At 47.6% G+C, this 19,757-nt stretch overlaps 1 protein-coding gene across 10 annotated transcripts in view; it reads left to right on the top strand.

Moving 5' to 3' along the window:
• Window positions 1-797: 797 nt before the first annotated feature.
• The window catches only part of ULK1 (unc-51 like autophagy activating kinase 1), an 83,237-nt gene continuing 64,277 nt past the window's right edge, over window positions 798-19,757 (top strand). For 6 of the 10 annotated variants that reach the window (XM_074605874.1, XM_074605871.1, XM_074605868.1 and 3 more), the window contains exons 1-6: window positions 1,133-1,323; window positions 1,464-1,661; window positions 2,467-2,559; window positions 2,649-2,690; window positions 17,695-17,727; window positions 18,508-18,544. In XM_074605874.1, coding sequence (XP_074461975.1) covers window positions 1,270-1,323; window positions 1,464-1,661; window positions 2,467-2,559; window positions 2,649-2,690; window positions 17,695-17,727; window positions 18,508-18,544 — 457 coding nt within the window. In that variant the 5' untranslated portion in view covers window positions 1,133-1,269. Of the gene's footprint in view, window positions 1,324-1,463; window positions 1,662-2,466; window positions 2,560-2,648; window positions 2,691-17,431; window positions 17,527-17,694; window positions 17,728-18,507; window positions 18,545-19,757 lie in introns of those variants that run through there. The other 4 variants (XM_074605876.1, XM_074605875.1, XM_074605878.1 and 1 more) reach the window with 3 other exon arrangements.

The raw sequence follows: 19,757 nt of genomic DNA, 5'->3' as shown, positions 1-19,757 counted from the left end.
CGCCGGCATTGTAAGAGCAGCGCGTGTTTGGTATTGCGGTGCCGATACAGGGCGATACCCAGGTCGATACCGTGCAACTGTGTAAAAACCAAACTTGAGTGGTGCGTGTGAGCAGGGGTGCTGCCTGTGGGGAGCGTTATCTTCCCTGCAGCTGGAATATGATGTTCCGCTTCAGACATTTTGATAAGGATGCACGCAAAACGGAGTGAGTGCGCAAGTGGTCTAGATACCACCATGGCTGGCGGGAGCGGGTTTGGGCAGCCTGGAGCGGGTCGGACGTGTGAGAGGTTCCTGTGATGGAGGTAACAACTGACAGGCCCGCACCCCCAGGGCAAAGCTGGTGGATCACTGCAAATGGCCGAGTACCATGCTCAGGCTGGGCAAGGTTTCGCCTCACAACGATGGCACACTGAGCTCCGCAGCGGGGTGCCAAGAGGTTTCTCAGCGGAGAGCCTCCTCAGGGTGAGCTGGAGGCCTGCTGCGCTCCCCTCAGAGGGGCGGCAGGGCCCTGGACCCCCACCACAGCCGGCTGTGGAGAGGGGCTGGGGCGTGTGGAGGAAGTGGCAGAAGGGGTGCTTCGAACTGTGGGATGGGGCCCACCTCTGCCCTGCAGCCCCTCGGGTCCCGCCTGGGCCCTGTCACCCCTCCTGTGGTGAATTTGTAAAGATTCACCCCAACGGACCCATTTCTTTAGTTGTTGGGGGCATTTAGCAAAGGCGCGGAGCGGGTAGAGGGTGACAGGAGACCTCCCGTCCCCATCCGGAGGGGCACCGGGGACCGTGCCGCGCCGCTGACTCAGGGCTGCCCGCGGGCGGCGCCTTTAAATGCGCGGGGCTCGGCCTCCTCCGCCTCAGGTGCCGCCGCCGCTCCGCGCCCGCCTCCCCCGCTGCCGCGCACCGCGCTTGCGCCGCCGCCGCTCGCCGTCCGCGCCGCGCTCCGCGGAGCTTTGTCTGGGCCCGGGCGGGCGGCGAAACCCCGGGGGCGACCCCGGCCCCGCTCTGAACCCACGGTCGGGGGGCGCAGGCGGCCCCTTAAGGTGGACTCGCGCTTAAGGTGGACCCGCTCCCCTTAAGGTGGACCGGGCGTTAAGGTGGACTCGCGCTTAAGGTGGACTCTCCGCCAAGCCGCGCCTGCCGGGCGGGGAGGGCCGGCGCTCGGTATGGGGAGCCCCGCCTGAGGCGGCCGCCGGAGGAGCCGCGTCGGCCCGTGCTGAGGAGGAGATGGGGGAGGCCCGCTGCTGAGGAGCCAACTTCTCCCCGGCCGCTAACAATGACCAGCCCCCGGCCGCTCGGCAGGAAGAGGCAGCCCATGGAGGAGGGCGAGGTGGGGGAGAGGAGCTGACAGGAGGGGAGGCGGGGGGGGGCGGCTCCTCGGGGGGCTGACAGGAGAAGGGGGGGGCGGCGAGCGAGGGGGACGGTTGACCCGTTGCGTTTGGATCGGGAGAGGTTTAATTTTCTTTCAAGGCAGCACCTTCATCACCGCCATCCTCCTCCTCCTCGCCCCTTTGCAGCTCTGAAGCCCTGCCGGCCGCAGCCCCCCCGCCGGCCCCGGGGACCCCCCGGCGCAGCGCCATGGAGACGGTGGGAAAGTTTGAGTTCAGCAGAAAGGACCTCATCGGGCACGGAGCCTTTGCCGTCGTCTTCAAAGGCAGGCACAAAGAGGTGAATAATCTCTTTTTTTCTTTGTTTTTTTTTTTCTCCCCCCCCTGCTTTTTATTTATAGATGCATAGGGCCAGGCTGGGCACCATGTCCCGGTCACCCCATCCATCCCCGCTGGGCTGGGGTGGCTATTCTTAGCCTGGGCATCAGCCCCCACTGCTGGGGCAGCTCTGGTGATTGTAGGCGTATTTATTATTATTTATTATTGTTATTCTGGAGTTTCTTTGGGAGGCAGGCGTGTGTGCCAGCAGGATCCAGGCAGGTGGCTTCACCTTGCGGCTGGCCAGAGCGGGGCCGGAGGCCGGCAACCTGCTGCCGAGGTGTCCCTGGCCCTTACCTTGAAAACAAACGAGAGAAAACATCCCCCCACACTGTCTGTGAAGTGCGTAGAGACCTCTTGTTGTGGGGTGTTTTTGTTGGGTCTGTGAAGTTTTGTCCTTTTCCACTTAATTTTTTCAAGAGGAGGGGAAATCGCTCGCTGGTAAATAAAAGGAAACCAATCCGGCCGTGGATTTTCCATTATTAGGGCTTGGGATAAGCCAAGGCTCCCACAGTGCGTTTATTTCTAGTGATTAAATAAGAGGATAATCATCGTATAAAGGAATAACAAAAAGCCAAACCTTGGGCTGACAAGCATAATTTGGGTAAGGGCAAGTCTGAACAAGTGAGGGATAGGCATTAGGATATAAAGTGAGGGGCCTTTACTGGTGCTGCGAGACACTTCTTTCACTTAAGAGGCTGCTTATCCTAATGTAAATTAATGGTGAAATTTACATTTATTATTGAATTACATATGCACTTTTTCAGAAGCCTGAGCTGGAAGTAGCTGTGAAATGCATTAACAAGAAAAACCTTGCAAAATCTCAAACTCTGCTGGGGAAGGAAATAAAAATACTTAAGGTAAAAGTAGACTGACTTGTTTTCTTCAGGCTTTGTTCTGTATGTCCTTTGTTGTTCCTAGCTTATGGTCTTTGTTTTGCTTTTTCTAGGAATTGAAACATGAAAACATCGTTGCCTTGTATGACTTCCAGGTAAATACATTCAGTTACGGCAAAGCATTCGGGATTTGGGAGAGGCTGAATAGGGTTTGTGGAATTTCAGTTTTTAACAGATGTTTGTAATCAAACACGTGTGTTCTGGGAGGGGGGAAAAAAAAGTCTTGTGATAAGTTAGGGAAAGATAAACAAACATGCCTGAGCAGATCATGTATTAATTGTTGTCTGGACCACAGAACTCTTGCACAGTTGGGAGTTGAGGTGGGAGCTCCTGCTCCCGGGATGTTATGCAGTGAAATGCAGTGTTTGGTGAATATTATGTGTTGGAAGCGACTAAGTTCCCAAAATGTTAGAAATAAAATTACAGTAGTTATTCTTGGAATGCCTTCCTTTTTATTTTCTTTCCCTGGTCTGGATATACTCCCTAAGAAAATTTCTTTTTCCTAAGCTATGTAAAAATAGTGTGAGCATGACTTTGTAGCATATGATTGTCTTCAGTTCCAGAGGATTTTCATTTGCATTTTTCTGTTGTCCTTGTGGCAGTCACTAAGTGTTAAAAATTGCAGCAGACATTTTTAGATTATTGTGGTTTCCCACAGTTGCTTTTTCCTTCAAAGTCAGCTCTGAAGATCTAATCTGAGGGGCTAAAACTGATCTGCTCTGAAACCCAAGTTATCCAATTACTCGTTTTGTTGTTTTTTTTCTCCCCCCTTGAATTTTGAGTTAAAAACAATGCCGCTGGGTCATGGCGCAAGCTTTCTCTGACATTTGTGATGCTTTTAAAAAAAAAAAAAAAAACCCAAAAAACCCCAAACCCACCGCAGGATCTAAAAGCCTAAAATGGAGCCCTCCTGCTCCTGGATGGAGGGGCTGGCACGCGGTGCGTTGGTACAGCCTGTGCCGCCCCAAGGTCTGGTGTTTGCCAGCGATGGGTGCGTGATCGCTGGACCCCCCGGCTGGCCCTGGGGTAGCTTATCTGGAGCTGCCTGCCCTGTCCCTGATATCACATGTCCCGCAGGCCGCCGTGTTTGTTGACATTCCTCCTTCTCCCGTGGATTGGCTCCGGTGGCCTCCGCGTCACCCCAACACGAGTCCCAGCCGGTTGGTACAGCCTAATTGCAGTGCCTTCTGGGTGCTGTAGTCTCCCCGTGTCACCCTGGCCCCGGGGCTGTGTCACCCACCCTGTCCCGCTCCGCCGGAGCAGGGGGTCACGGCAGGGTGCTGCAGGGAGGGGAGCCAGCTCCTTGGGAAGCATTTTGTGCCTGGCATTGCTTTGTCAAGAGGTGGAGGTGGGGGATTTCAGGCTGCGCTGGGAGGGGAGGCTGTCGGGAACGGGATTGCTTCTTGGAAATGTCCTTTAGTTGCTCCTGAACCAGCCTTTAGAGCTGATCATGGGAAGCAGTGACCGTGTTTGGCCTGATGCGTGCTCAGAGAGCCGGGGCAGTTTCCTCTGGGCACAGGCCACCTGGGGCATTAGGTCTCATGTTTTTTTCATTCTCCTCTGTACCTTCTAAGTTTACTTAATAACTTTTCAGTTGAGGGAGTGAGTGCCTGCTCCTGTGCTTCCTCTATAGTTTGCATTTGTATGAAGCATTATGCTGCCGGATTTGCTTATTGCAGGTCTTTCAGAACCTTTGTTCATGTTCTACTCCTCGCCCTGCTTCAGATAACTGCCGGGTAGGAAGGAGCTCAAAGATGTTTCCTGCAAGAGGAGTGATTTCATCACTGTTACAACTGCAGCAATGCATTTTTTCTCCTTATGTGATGGCAAGTGAGCTTTAGTTAAATTCTGTGTATAGCGGTGTAGCCTGGTGAGGTATTAGCAAGTAAGATACCACAAAAGAGGAACATGAGAATGGTCCTGGGCTTAAGGCATGCCCAAGTGTGTGTTCAGTTATCAGCTTTGTCAGAGAGTCCTTGTATGACCTGGGTAATTTGATTTCTTGTACGAAATGACGTGACTTGGGTGGCACTGGATGTTATATAGTGCTGCCAGGGTGTGGAGTCCCCTCTGGTGTAAGGTGATGGGTCATCAGACAGTCTGATGCGTTCCACCCGCCTCGGCTGTGTGTGTAATTTGTCTGTGGGACCTTGCTCTGTGTCCGCTTAGGAGTCGTATGGGAGTAAATTACTGCAAAGGTAAAAGCGCAGTTCTGTGGAAGGCTGGCTGCTGCCCACCTTGCCTTACTTTGTGGAAAATACTGATTACTCACCTTCTTCCTCTGATACAAGATTGGTTACTTCATTCATAGCTGCATATATATTTACCCTCGAAAATGTCATAGTTGCAGTTAATTGAGCCCTTACTTTCAGGCTTTCTAAAACTGGAGAGGTTTATTCTTGTATTACAACATCATAGAGCAAAAAGGAAAAAATATTTCCTGTGAATCTTAAGGTTGCTCTGTAGCTTTTTCTGTCATCGCGTTTTGTGTCGTCCCTGCCTCTGCGCCTCCTGTCAACAGTAACTTTAACTTTTACTCGCATGTTCCTTACACACAAGGAAATGGTTGCCAAAACCACAGTGGCTGTAAGCAAGTGATTACACCCAATGATGCTTTCGTTCGCGTTTTCCTGGTTAAAAGCTAATGCTAAGCAGGCCTTGTACAAATCAAGATTTTTGATGTAATGCCAGATTTGCCCCAGACAGATAGTTGCAGTGCTGATATTTAATAGTGACAGCAGCTCTCACCCTGACACACTTGCTTTATCCTTCAAATCCAGGAAAATTGCTGTGTTCCTTCTTGTTTCATACATCTTTGTGATATTGGTTCATAAATAATGGCAAAATAAGAAGCTTCCTAGGAATAAATGATACTGGTGAATGTTTAATGCATTAAACTGCAGTGTCTGGACTTTTATAGATCCCCTCACTAGAGTCCTAAGAGCAGCATCATTACATGAGACTGGCTCACAAAATGAAATATGCATGTTCCCATTATTATGTGCTCATGTATTAATGAGAGGTGCTGTGAATAGTCTAGGAGCCTAATGCGAGAACCCCTGCTCAAAAAGAGGATAAATCATATTGTATTGTGTTTCTAAAAGTACTGTCTGTTTTAGTGTCTGGGGTTGGTGGTGCGGACCTTTCCTAGGCACAGGAGATGTTTGGCATAAAAAAGAAATCATATTCCACCGTATGTGGAGCGCATTAGTTGCTGCTGAGCAATCCCTGACTCCTTGGCTGGCTTGCGGAGAGGCTGGAGTTGGGGTCTCCAGACTGCAGCAGTTGAGGGGAGTACAGCAGTTTAGAGGGACATCTGGATCCCAGAAGACTTTTTACTCTGTTTGAAGACAGCCAAATGAGGCCTTGTCCCTTAAGGTGGAAATTTGTGACAACAAGGATACAAATGGTGGTTTCTGCTGGGTGAGGACTTGGTCTGGAAATGAGGTTTCTTGGAAAACGGATTTCCAAAACTCTGAGGATCAGCTCAATTCGTTCACAGGTGTTGACACTGAAAGCTTAGCAGCGTGTGGTGTGTGGGACTTGGTTTGGTTTCTTTTGTGACTCTGGATGTTGAGTCTGTGATCAGAGACCACTTGATAAGCCAAGGGGCTTCAATGGTAGGAAGGTAGCTCTTGAACTTGTTGGGTCCTGGGAGCACTGTGTGCTAGACAGCTTCTTCCAGCACTAGTAAGAAGTAAGTTCTTAAATGTAGCTAAGATCTTTGGAGCAATGGGAGGTCCTGGGTACGTTTTCTTCCCTGTTCTGTGCCAGTTGCCTCAGGAAGGTTGGTTGAATATGTGTCAACTGAAGATCTCACATGTAGCTGTGTTGGTGCTAGGGCAGAAAATCTGCTATTCCTGGACATAAATCACGCTTTGGATATTAGAAAGTGTTTTCCTGCATGAAATGGTAAGGGTTATTTTACTGGCACGTTTTCCCTAGTTGTGTGCTGTAATCTCAGCTTGCTTCTTAAAGCAGCCTAGCTATGACTGTGCTTGTGTGGGTATCAGGTGATTTTTGTGGGTTTTTTTTCTCTAATTTTTGCATGGGTAGGATGGACCAGTTGTGGAAACATAGCTGTTAATGTCATGCAGGGCACTGTGCTGCTGAGTTTCTGGTTCAGCCTACGTTACCTGAGGGTTGTCTTCCCATAACTTTCTGTCACGTTGGCTTATCGTACTCACCAGCTTGGGATGAGCTGAGAGGAATGCTTAACTCGCTCATGCAGTACAGACTCACCAAAAATACTTTTGCTGGGGTGACTGTATCACCTGGAGCTCCTGGAGACAAAGAACACAGAGTCCTTGCAGTGCAGTTTTTCTTGTGCAGATGGATTAAGGCATGGGTGGCAGAACAAACACATCTCAGCTTAATGATCAGTCACCCTGGGCTGGTCTTGAGAGCCAAGTAATAACAGGCTGGTTCTGTTGTTGCTGTATAGAAAGTCCTTGTGATCAATAGGACCTGGCTTTTGGGCTGTGATCTTCTGTTGTGCTCTCTGCACCATTGCCCTTTTCCAAGACGGAGCCTTTAGCTGCTAGTCCACATCTTGCGTACGTGCCTCCTGCTGTCCCCTGGGATCTCCGGAGCTCCATGTACGGCAGTGTCCTTTGGTGTGCCCTCCAGCTCCGCTCGCTCCTGCTGCAGCGCTTTGCTGATGAGTGTGATGTTGGATGAATCAGTGTTGCTGCAGTGTCACCTCCCTGCCTCACCACCTCTCGTGCCACCTAAGGCAGGATCTTCTGTTCCTCGGGCACTGCTGTTGGGGTGCCCCATCTTGGGAGGCAGGGCTCCGCTGTGACACTTGGAATGACTAAGGAGGCACTCTGTGCCTGCGAGATCACACTCCTGAGGTCAGGCTGCCTGCCTGGTTAAATCCTGTTTTAATTCCATCCCTGAGCGAAGCTGGCAAGTTGCCTGGTGAGTGGGAGTAAAGTGCAGGCTTCTCTGAACTGCCAAGCAATCCTCTTTCTGTTGGTGCTGCGGACAAGAATGGGGTGTCTGCTGTCCTGCTCCATCAGCATCCTCGCATCTGTTGGAGGGAATCACTCTGTTATTGAAGATTGCATCTGGCTTAATTTAGAGCTAGAAGGTGAAAAGGACAAAAACCCAACCACCCTCTGCCAGTAATTTTGTAGGATGAGGCTTGAGAGTTTAATGGACCAAAATGGCTATGTTTATGGAGAGCAGAGAATTTTACAGTCTTGGACTTGTATCTAATGTTGGCTTCGCTAGCTGAGTACCCCACTGTGCAGGTCACAGAAACATCTAGCAAATGCTGACCACTAAATATAGACCTCAGAGAGTCATGGGCTTTTTTTAGAGGGAGTGGTCTTGTTGCATTTCTGAAGTCATGATCACTGTTTTACTCATCCTGTGTGTAAAGCACATACCTGTGTTCCTCTCACATGATTAGGATGTCATGGAAGAGCCGGCGACGTGGAAGTTAATAGCCTCTAAAGCTCCTGTGGAAGGTGGCATTACTCAGACTATAATGACAGATTAAGGAATGTTTCCCAGGAGTAATCGGAAACTGGTAGGCTGTTTTGTTCACAGTTTGACAGCAAAGCTCTGGTAACGGCTAAGGTGCTATTCGTGCTTCTCTTCTTGAAGCTCTGTCAGTGTTTCAATTATGAAAATTTCCACTGTTTAAAATCCTTGTGATGATTGAACGCGCTTGGTTGGAGTGAGGAAAGCAAGGAGGTGGAGATTTGGAAGATGGATGGGAAGAGGTGCCTTCTAATCAGTGGCTGGGTAGGATTGAATTCAAATGGAGACCCACAGTTTGAATTTCTTTCAAATATTTATAGGTCTAAACCAAAGCCCAATTAAAAGATTTAATTTTGTGGTCAGACTGGACTTGACCCTAAACTGTGAAACTGCAATAAAACTGTGTTTCAAAAGCTCATCTTAACGCTCAAGCCTGCGTAGAGAACTGAGGGTACAGTTCACTTTCATGTGTGTTCCTTTTTCCTCTCCCTTGCCTGCGCCCCCTGCCTTCCCACCTCTCAATACCAACTGAAAAGCTCTTGCTCAACAGGCAGACCAGCAAATGCAGGGCTGGCGTTGGTGGTAGGAATCTGAGCTGGATGGCTCTGGTTTGCTTTGGGGAAACTCCTAGAGAAGCTCTGGGCCTCTGAAGCGGACGTGTGTCTTCCACGAGCCAGGCCGAGATACAGTGGGAAATGAGAAGCCAGGCACGGGGGTGGCCAGCAGAGGTGGCGGTCTTTGATCTGCAAAGTCAAGGAGAGAAGGTTTTTGGTTTGACTTTGTTTTCAAAATAAGTATGTACTTTTTTTGCTTGTTGCTTTTTCTTGGGTTTGTTGTTTTGTTTGGGGTTTTTTTCCTGTTATTCATGTTCATGTAGCAGTAGTAAATGGCGAATTTGATGGAAAGTGAATATGAGTGTTGTGGTCTTCCAAGGCAATGTTTCTCAGGTACAGACCTAAATATACTTGGCTTAAGAGAAGCCATCTTAATTGTCTTCAGACGTTATAGTTTCTCTCTGAGAAATTTAATGTTAAATGTCCACAACAGAATCCAGGGAGAGCCCTGCCAACAGATAGCTTTAGAACCTCTTTTGTGCCTAGTGGATAGCAAAGAGGTGCTTTAACTGTGTGATGTCTCCTGCTTAATGATGTGCAGGCCTTAAATACCACCATAAACATAAAGAGATGCTCTCAAAATGCAAAGTGAGGATCTCCAAGCTGTGTGTGTTTATTAAGCAAGGTTGTTTCAAGGGGGGGCTGATAGAAATGAATCAAATTCTGCATCGCTGGTTGCTTAGGGCAATGATGTTCTGTCTGGCTGCAGGAGCACCTGGCTTGTCTCCTAGCATCAGAATAACAGGAGGAATTAGGTCAGCTGAGCTGGCATGCTAGAGATCAACCAGACAGTGTGGTTCCGGTGGGGACAGTGAAAGATGCAGAATTTTAAGCGATTAGAGATCCTATTTAGCAAAGCGTCTTACATCTCCAGGAAGGGAAGGCCTCCCAGCTGCTTCGGTGTGTGCTGGTGGCCCAGTGAGAGCTGCTGGTGGGATGGGAACCCCCCGGATGGCAGCGGAGGCTGCAGGGTTCCCGTGCTTAGTGTCCTGGTGCACACCACTGGGCAGCTGGGATACTTTCTTTCTGGAGGCTGCTTCATTTGTGTTTGATATTTTTTTTCATTTAGTTGGCAACAGTAGCCAGTATGTTAAATATGTTCAAACATACTTGGTTCTCCTTGTTTTTTAAATACTGCAGATCAAGCCCATGTTACTCTATCTTCTAGTAACTGGATTTTTTTTCCTCACTTAAATTAAGATCGTTTTTATTTGAAAGAAAACCCATGCTTTTTTCCTTTAAACTCCTTGTTATAACACCTTTGTGCTGTGTGTTTGTTTTCTTAAATCTGGTAAATGAAGTATGAAATAAATGGATGTAAAAGAGGCGAGTCAGTCATGCAGCTGCCATAGAAAATCCTGTGGAGGCTGGGCCTCTAATTTCCAGAGCTGCTTAAAAAAAAAAAAAAAAAAAAAAAAAAATTCCAGCAGGGTATCAGATTGTGTTTGGGATATACCTACCATTAAAAAACCAAGCCATTCCCAGCTTTATTAGTAGAACTACATTAGTTGGTTCTAAAATCAAACTTCTGTACTGCGTTGCTTTGCTTGTATTTGCACCTATCTCGGTAAGTGAATGTGTCTCAGTGAGTGTGTGATTAAAACTGAAACGATCACTCTTGTAGCCTGCCTTATTGTCCGCCTCGACCCACAGCACTCCCCCCACTACTCCTGCTCTTTGGGCAGGCTCATAAAATGCAGCTTTATGGTATGCAAGGATTTCATTCCAGTACATGTGACTGAGCTTAAGGTAATGGGGAATTCAACCTTAAATGTTCATTTTATAATGTGACTGTGATACAGAAAGGAGATGAAGATTAACTGTAGAAAAGAAAATTGGATCTTCAATAATTTTATCATTGTTTTTAGAATTCTGAAGTTTCCTCTCTTGGTAGCATTAACATAGTGCATTTCCATTTGCAAAAAGGAGCTTGCTTTTGTTTACAGAAGCTTCTAGGTCTTATTCTGCCTGTTGGCAAAGGGGCAACTACTTCTTTCCACTCCATGTCAGAAAGTCCAAAGTTTTCAAGATTCTGCTGCTCTTTTTTCCTTTGCAGTCTCTTATCCTTGCTGGGCTGCTGTGTACAGATGTGACCTGCGGTGGGTGCTCTCTGGCAGTAATGCCCCCAATTGCTGGCCAGCTGGGGGCACAGACTGGTGTGGGTGGTGCAGCGTTACCCGCCGACGCACATGGCTGCTGTAAGAAGTGATTCCTTTTCAGCGTACCAGCAGCGCAAGCCTTCAGTTTGCTCTGATGCGTGTTTTTGGTCTCGCCTTGAAGTTCTGTGACTTGTGGAACCTGCCACTTTGTCTCTACACTCTTATTATGACATTAATCCTATATTTTGGTTTCTGTGGTTAGGCTCAGAGGCAGCTCTCATCTTTGACTTGCTGTAGTGTGTTGCTCTGCAGAGGCCCAGTCTGCCCCTGAAGGAGAGTCGTGTTTTCCTGTTTGAGCTCTCTGCAAGCGCTGTAGACACCCGTCACCCAGCAACTGTGTTGAATCTCAGGGCTTTGATCAAGGCCTGCAGTGAACTTGTGTGGTGCCAAGAGCAGACTGCCCAGTCGGCAGGCTGGGGCAGGCACTGCAGCCTCTGCCGCCGGGAGCTAGAGGTGGAGAAGAGAGCTGGGGCTGGTTTGAAGGAAGCTGCAGAAAGACCATGTCCAGTGGAGTAGATGGTGAAGTTTCTTTAGGTCACTTGAAGATCGAGCTGTCTTACCAGCTGTCCTACCATTTGTCTGTGGCGGTATTCATTGCCTGGCAAACAGTAGCTCCATGGGCATGACGTTGTCTTGTTTGTTTCTTTAATGTCACACAGTCAGACTTTTAGGACTGTTGCCAGGGGGATGGGAAGGACTTCCCCTCCCTTCCTGAAGCCCATGTAGAACCAGAGGACAGCTTTCCTGATGTTTTTAATCTGCCCTGAAGTACAACCTGTCCTGAAGCAACTCATCTGTTTTGTAAGCAGAGAGTACCGTAGTACCTGGAATAGGGTAACACTGGCCCTTGGCATCATTGTCCTACTGGTACTACAGAAATTTGCCTGCTGCAAGGCTGGCCATAAACCACCTCTGTGCTGCAGGGCCTTCTCCTGGTTGCCCTGTGCATCTGCTGGCGCTGCACATCCCGGAGTGAGCTAACAGGTCTGTAGGAAGCAGAAAGCAGCCAAGAGCCAATGCAGAAGTCTGTGGGTGTCTTGCATCTTATGCTTATTCCATGGGATCTACAGGAAGAAATTAGGAGCCCTCATTCTTTTGGGAAGTCAAAGATCTGCTGACCATGCTAATAATGCCTTCCAGTCATTGGCGCTAGGTTTTATTGATGGACCTGGATGTGCCAAAATGGGCAAAGATACTGAGTAGACTGTTGGATGATGGTATTTGTTGCTTGCATATCATCTCGTGGTCCCTGCTTGTCTGTGACTGCTACCATAACCCAAGATTTATCACTTCCAGTGTAGCCTGTACGCAAGAAGAAAGCGTCTGCCTTATTGTTATTTAGCTTCCTTATAATGTGCTAAGTCTCCTGGTGCAGGACCTCACTGGCTACACGACTTGAATCCCAAAAGTCTGTCCTAAAATGTGCTTTTCTCTGGCTGTGAAGCTGTGCCTGTGTCTGAGAAACATTTTGTGGTATTGTGTGTCCGTGCAGAGTGGAGATTATACTGCAGTGAATAGGTACTTTCCTCTTCTTTCCTCCTTTTCTTTCTTCATCTCAGTTAATTGTTGTCTCTTGAATTGGAAACCTGCATGAAATGTTCCTGAGTCCTTATTGGTAAGGTTCAGAAGGAGTGAAAAGAGTGAGCAGGGCCAGACAACAGAGAAACACAATTGGCTCTGAGATACGCTTTTCTTTCTGCGTTAGGTCAAAAGCATGTGAATATCTTCTCGCTACTTGCTTTAGATCCGTTTTCTGAAGGGTGAGCATTGGTAGGTGCTCCCACAATTCAGATTGATGTTATTATTGTCTTTTATCTTGCTTCCGTTCAAATAGTTGCGTCAGGAGATAATCCTTTTTGCAGGACGGTTTTCCTTTCCCTCTGTAGAGGTTAGCCTTCTCAAGCCAAGCTGTGAGCCAGAGTGAAATAACACCAGGAGAATTTACTGTTTGGAAAGTTTCTTCCCTCTCTTGAGAACTGTGGGTTCTGTTTCCCAAGCCCAGCCGGCTTGGGAACCCCTGCTGTAGCCAGAGGCTTTACAGGTGCTGCTGGCCTAGGAATTGGTTTCTGTAAAGCAAAACTGTGTTTGCTATAGCCCATGTTTGTGACTCCAGTGCCACTGTCAGAAGAGCGATGACTAGAGGCCACAGGCCAAAAGGGCGCTGGCTCCATGAGATCCTGCTGGCAGAGCAGGAGGCTGCAGTGTGCTGTGGTTCTGCAGCGAGCAAGGGAAGTAGCATTAAAAAAAACCCCAAACAACCAACCCAGAGTGGAAAAGCTTAGCTTTCAGTTGGTGTCAAGTTTATCTTCCACTGTCAGACCCTCAGCTTTATTCTATGCTGTTGTTGTGTCGGTACAATGATGAGTCCTAGCCCCATTTACAGAGACCTGCATGTGGAAATTATCTTTGCTTGGCAGCTGCTCTGGGTGCTGTTTGAGGGGCAGTGTTGTGCAGCACATGGTTGATGCCTTCTGAGAGGTACAAACCAGGAACTTTTGCCATTGGAGGGAGGCCAACAGACAGGCAGTGGTACTCTCCTTTTCAGGAGAGTAACAAAACCAGTTTTGAGGACTTGAGTCCATTGGGCTCCTCTCCTGTAGGCAGTAGGAGCCTCGTCAGCCATGTGGTGCTCAGCACATTGGGCTAAGAGAGGAGCTACGTTCGTCTTCCAGGTGTTCCTCCTGCATCCCCCGGTGTTCCTCCTGCATCCCCCAGTCTTCCTAGAAAAGAGGATTTGTGTGAGGTGGAAGCCATTCTTTGCTGGTTTTACCCCAGTGTCTTTTACAACACTGGTCCCACACAGGTTGGTGAGAACACTGCACTGCTGAGAGAGTTTTGGAGTGTTGTGTAATTAAACTTCAACTTTTTTCCCTTCCTAAATGCCTTTCTAAACTTGGTGTCAGGCAAGGCGCTGGTGTAGAATGCAGAGGAGGACTTCTCTAAGGAAGTTTCCTCTCACAGGCTTTTTGAGCCGTGGTAGGAGGATGACTAACTGTGGGTACACCCAGACATTTCCCTTTGGACACACCTAAACACACACTTTCCAAGAAGAGGATCATGCCACCTTCCAGTAGGGGTGGAGACAAAATTTAAAGGGAGATGGGACTGCTGGGTCTCGATGTCCATAACGCCATCCCTCCGAGCGTCCCAGTGAGGAATTTTAACACAGCACTGTCCTGGGGTGATTTATGCTCTACTGCTAAATGAAGTTTCTTCATTTCTTTGTCCTCCATCAGCAGATGTGTGTTATTTGTAGACAGTAGAGGCTGTTGCCTATTTTTACACTCAATTAAGTTGTAACTTCATCGCTGGGGCCTCTGCTGCAAGAACTACGAGTCAGGCAATGATCCAGACTGATTAATTATCAGCTTAATTTCTTTGGCGGAGGCTGTTTGGCGCAGTTGTGGAGCGTGGTCAGGATACTGCCGCACTTTGTGAGGGGAGGAAAAGTTAGGGGGTTGCCTCTATGCTGTTCCCTTCGTCAAGCTTGTTTAATGACAGGATTAGCCTTGGCTGCATGGACTGGCACATGTGAGTAAGAGGTTCAGAGTAAATTATCTGTAGCGCTTGTTGGACATCAGCCTCTGCAGAAATACAACAAACTGTGGTATTCTTGTTACTGATGTGGAAATGAGTGGGTTGGGCATTTTGATTCGTTTCAGAGAGACTGGTAGCCTGCAAAATTTGGCTTGCAGTATTTTTTCCTTGTTTTGTTAATGAACAAAACATAAATACTGTGGAAGGGTAAAAATGGAAAAGAAATAGTTTCTGCTCCTGAATCATCTTGAGAGAAGTCCATCAGCACATTTGGGAAACCAGAAGTCTCCTTAGTTGTATCCGTTGTATCCACAGTAAGCTACTTGATGAAAGCTTTTTCCAAACAAGAGCTGGTTTCCAGGGCCCTTCCTAAAATAAATGTTTAGTTTTGTTGGCAAAATTCCTACAAATCTCTTATCTGGTAAGTTGGTCTTAAAATGCTGAAGTTGCAAATGTGGAAGTCATGTCATCCCTGCTACAGGCATCTGCGACCTGAAAATAGGTGTTTTCGGTGTCCTCTGCAGTGGGTGTGCGCGCAGCAGGCTGGAGAGTGCATCCCAGTGAGGCTTGGATGGATGTTCAGAGGGTGCTTCCTAGCGAGGCTTGGGTCGATGTTCAGAGGGTGCTGTGGCCAGGGAAGGGTTGTGGCAGTCACCTACTTCTCTTCTAGAAGCCTTTCAGGTATTACCCTCTTATCTCTTCACCCTGTGTTGGTGGGATAAAACCACCAACCACCAAGGTCGCTTTGAGCAGAGCATCTCCCTTGCCTGTGTAGGTCCTTATTTAACCCTCGTCGCTGTACACACTGGCTGCCAAAAATCAATGACTTGCTCGATGATGTTTGTTTGCAGAGTCTTTAAATAACGTACAGTGGAAAAACAACCAAACTGTACAGTGTACATTAGCTATTGGCCAATAACTTACTACAAATATCTCTTGGACTTAGTTTGTGTAGGCCAAGCTTCCTCTTCGTTTTCTATATAGATAGTAATATATTAAGCTTCCCCAAACCCTGCTGGCACTATACATAGTAATGCAGAGAGGTACTGAGCTGAAGTGATTGCGACATGTTTAGACAAGAAGTGTCTCTGAAGAATTTGCCGTGGCAGTGATGAGCTCGGTGTGGGCTGCAAAAACCACTTCAGACACTTGCCTGTGCCCAGCAGTTGCCCCACAGTCATTCCCTGAGCACCAGCACCTTGCTTCTGGGGTGGCCTCGTGTCTTCTGCTACGTCCATGGCTGGAGTTCCTAGAGAAGTGAGAGGCCTGGCGTCTTTCATAAGCCTTGTCCTTCTGCTGTTCCTGATGAGGACAGCAGGAGCTGGTGGGCTTTAAACACTTCAGAAAACTTTCCCCTGGTCTTTGTCAGGTGCAAAGCTTGTGACAATGCCTGGGGTTTGCTTCTTGCACTGCTTCCCTGGGCTGGTGCTTCTAACCACAGACTGGTTTCCCACTTCATCTGAAGTGTGCGTGGAAGCGGATGACTTAACATGTGCTGCTTTTAAATGCAGAGATTGGAAAACAGGGCCTGTTTAAAGCAGTACTCATCAGGGAAGGAAATGCAACAAAGGCCTTCTTGAAGTATCACAAAAAATTGCTTTTTGGACAAACCAGTGACCTTCAAAAAGCTCAGCTGGGCTTGGCTTGGCAGTGCAAACAGGTAGAAGAGCTGGGGATGGCCAGCCTCAGTGTCTGGTGAATGCTTGGATGGGAGGACCCACATGAGCCAAGGGTGCCGGGCTGCCCGGTGCCCTGAGCTCCTTGGGGGAAGGTGGATGCGTGCAGCTGTAGCTTCAGTATCTCAAATCACAGGTAGTTCAGCTTCCCCTCCTCTCCCCCTGCTTCCTCTAGCCAGTCTTCCAGCAAGCATCTGGAAACTCAGATTTCATGTTGCGGGGTGAAAAGAGGACTGCAAGAGAAATGACGGGAGGTGCTGAGGACTCAAGGCATTGACAAAAGCAGTCAGTTTGGTACGGGCTTGATGGAAGGTAGAGTCCTGTGGGCAGAAGGAGATGAAAGGGGCTGAGAGCAGACAGTGGAGGCTACTTGGAAGCTAAAAGGCTGGTAGGGTGGATGCTGGGGCTTTTTGAAATTGTAGTCGGGCTCAGAAGAGGAATCAGGTGGGCAGGTGTCTAAACAGCCTGTAAGTAAAGGCAGGGTGCCTTGCAGCTCTGGAAATGGAGTGAAGCCCCTTGCTCTGCTTTGGGAGCTTCTCCACTCACCTGGGGATTGCTGCCTGCACTTGTCCAGGACCGGGCACTGGGTTCAGGAGTGGCTTCTGGCATACAGGCTTTTCTGTAGCAGGCCTGCTTCTGTCTGACTTCTGTTTCAACAAGAGAGTTTAGAGTCATTCACCCTTCTGGGTCTACCCAGGCTTGATACATTTGGCTGTTTTCTCATGCTTGTTCTCTGCCGGTGGCTCTGCCGAACGAGTGCCAGTGTGTGTTGCACAGCCACCAAAGTTCCCAGCGCAGCTCCATGGTGCTGGATGGTGCGCCATGTGGGGCACTTCTCCGCAGTATCTCATGTTGCTGTGGTCTATATACAGCCTTGCACATGCTTCCTAAGGCCACGGAGACGGTGGAGATCAGCAAAGGCTGGAGGTAGACTTTCCAGACTGGAAGAAGCATCACAGTGCTGCACCTGGTAGCAAATTTAGGAAGATGGGCGTTTGGCCTGGAGTTTGCTGGTGTTGACCCCCATGATAATCCAGAAAGCTTTAGCCACCTGATAATAGCACTCTGTTAACGCATGTGTAGGAATTCATTGGCCGATGATGCATTTTTCGCCCAAGATCTTTTCTTTTTGCCCTCAAATCGTAGGTGGATCTTGCAGGCACTTTTCACCCATGGGGTTGAATTGCAGGTCCCAAAGTTGTGTGGCTCTTATCTCTCCGTTCAGCCTAGCGCTGTTCATGTGGGCACGGCTGCTATAAGGGCCAAGTTAAATGTCGAAATAATTAAGGCTCTAAGATAGTAGTGTGCCAGCATCTGCATTGCATGCCGCTGTTAATCCCAAGAGCCCGAAAGAAACATGGAAGACTCAAGTCACAGTACAAGAGATCTGCTTGGTTAAACAGATGCACACTCAGAAAGGAATAACGTGCTTAAATACCTGGCACTTTCAAAGTAAGCAATCTTCCAGGAATTAACCTATAATGAAGTCTTTACCCTCTCTTCAGTCAGAATCATAACAGAGCACGGTTTACCTGTTTAAAAGCAAATGCAGCAGTTGTAAAGCGTGTGAAATATTTCAATGCATAAATGTTTTATTTTTTCCATTTTCTTTTTCCCCAGGAACTGGCAAACTCTGTCTACTTGGTTATGGAGGTGAGTATGTGTCTCTTTTTTTTTGTTTTGTTTTTTGTTTTTTAAAAACTTGATTTAAACAGACCGGCTTGTTACACAAGTAGTGTGTTCTGCACGCAGTCTCACCTGTGATGCTTTTGCTAATCTAATCTGCAGCTGTGTGCCTTTGAGGACTGGAGCGGTGTGGGTGAAGATAGCAGCCAGGGGGATTTTTCATATTGCTGCTGTCAGAAGGTCGTGCTGGCACAGGTTTAATCAGTCAGACGTCTTACCTCAAGGGTCAAATGGGTGTTACTGGGTAATATCTGCTTCAAAGATATGTGGAAAGTAAATTTTCTCTACACAGCTTGGCTGCAAAGCTTGTGAAAGGTTTCTTTCCTCTGCAGTCCTTGCTCCAAGGGCTTTCCTTAGTGATATGGAACGTGATGTGGGGAATTTCAGTTTTCATCTGTGGTTGCTCCCAGCCTTTCCTTAGCCAGTTTTCTGGTGGTGTCTCCAGCGGTGACCCTTCTTCTTTGTTCTGGGTTTATCTTTCACTCTGAAGTGCATGTACATGGATGTGCACACACACAAGAGATAGTTGATGCTGGTGTATCATAATGCAGCACAATGTGTAGGGGAAATGGGACAGAACAGGGACCTACTGGAATGGGGTTTTCCCTGCTAACTTCTGAATGCGTATTCTGACACATGTGATTGATTATGTTTAAATACTATGATAAACCTGCCGTCCTAGTGAAGCTTACTGTTTTTAATCTTTCATTTGCCTTGCATTTACTGAGCTTTCTGTTCTGTTTGCAGTACTGTAATGGTGGTGACCTGGCAGACTATCTTCACAGTAAGTAGAACAATATGGAGAGTATCCCCTGTATTCAGAAGAAAACACTGACTGTTTTAGCTCATTACATTTGCTGGGGTTTGTGGAAGATCTAAATAAGCAGATGGTGTATCTTTTTTTTTTAATTCCTGCAAAATAAACAGAGTATCACTGCTCCTCTTCTAAGAGGTTCAACCTTGATAATCATTTGAAAACTGAGAATCCATGACAATAAAAGCTAGTCTTGTAGCCTTTCCTATGTAGGTCAGTGGTGACTGTTGTCAGTAATTATGTATTTGAGTTACAGTGGCCTTATAGATTAAACATACTTTAACACTGCTAGGGATGTGGTTTGTCTTTTTCTTGGTCACTGGAAAATAAGCTATTTATACTGAAGTCTTGCAGTTCTGTAGGGTTGGATTAAAATAAGATCCCAGCAGTATATATTGCTTTCTTTAAGTTTTCTTCTAAGGATGTCCCCACATCTAGGACAGAACACATTTCTCACTTCATTGTTTTGAGGGTGGCTGTAGTGTAGCCCATAGTGTTGCGAGGGCGATGAAAACTACTAACTTCGGGGTCTTCTGGAGAATATAGCACAGGTATCTGTGACTGTGGTGCCTTGAAGGACCTTTTGGTGAGACTGAAGTGTTGTCTTTGCCATGGAACTGAACAAAACATGCTTTGCATGTTATCCAGCGGTATTGCTGGGACTCAGCCTTCAATCTCCCAAGCTGTTTTTCAGTGCAGCCCACTGCACAGCTACAGGATCCTGGCCTGCGTGAAAACCCCATTGCACCTGAGTGCTGAAGCGGTAGGGGAATAACATGTTTAACAAGTTGCTTAGCTGCAGTCAGACACAGCCCTTGTTTTCTGTTGGCCTGACTGTATTTTTTTTTTTCTTTAAAGTAGTTTTTTTGTTGTTTTGCATGTTAACTAGAAGATTACTAAATGTGAAGAGACAACTTTAATCTCATTTCTTGTGTGGCTCTGGGTCATGGTTAAACAAAGTTTGTTCACGTTGTTCAAATTAAAAGCTAGTCAGCTGGATAATACTTCAGGCTCCTTATTTGAGGTATGTGATGCCTGGAAATGGCAAAAACTGAAGGATTAAAAGCTAAATTTACATTTGCCCTACAGCTAGTGTTGGTATCCCTAGAATGATTATTTGGGGCTGGATGCTGGTATCTTGCACTCTATTCATACAGAATAGAGTATCTTGCTGGTATCTTGC

Source organism: Larus michahellis, chromosome 13, assembly GCF_964199755.1.
Source record: "Larus michahellis chromosome 13, bLarMic1.1, whole genome shotgun sequence".
NCBI lineage: Eukaryota > Metazoa > Chordata > Aves > Charadriiformes > Laridae > Larus > Larus michahellis.
This window is presented reverse-complemented; position numbering and strand designations above follow the sequence as displayed.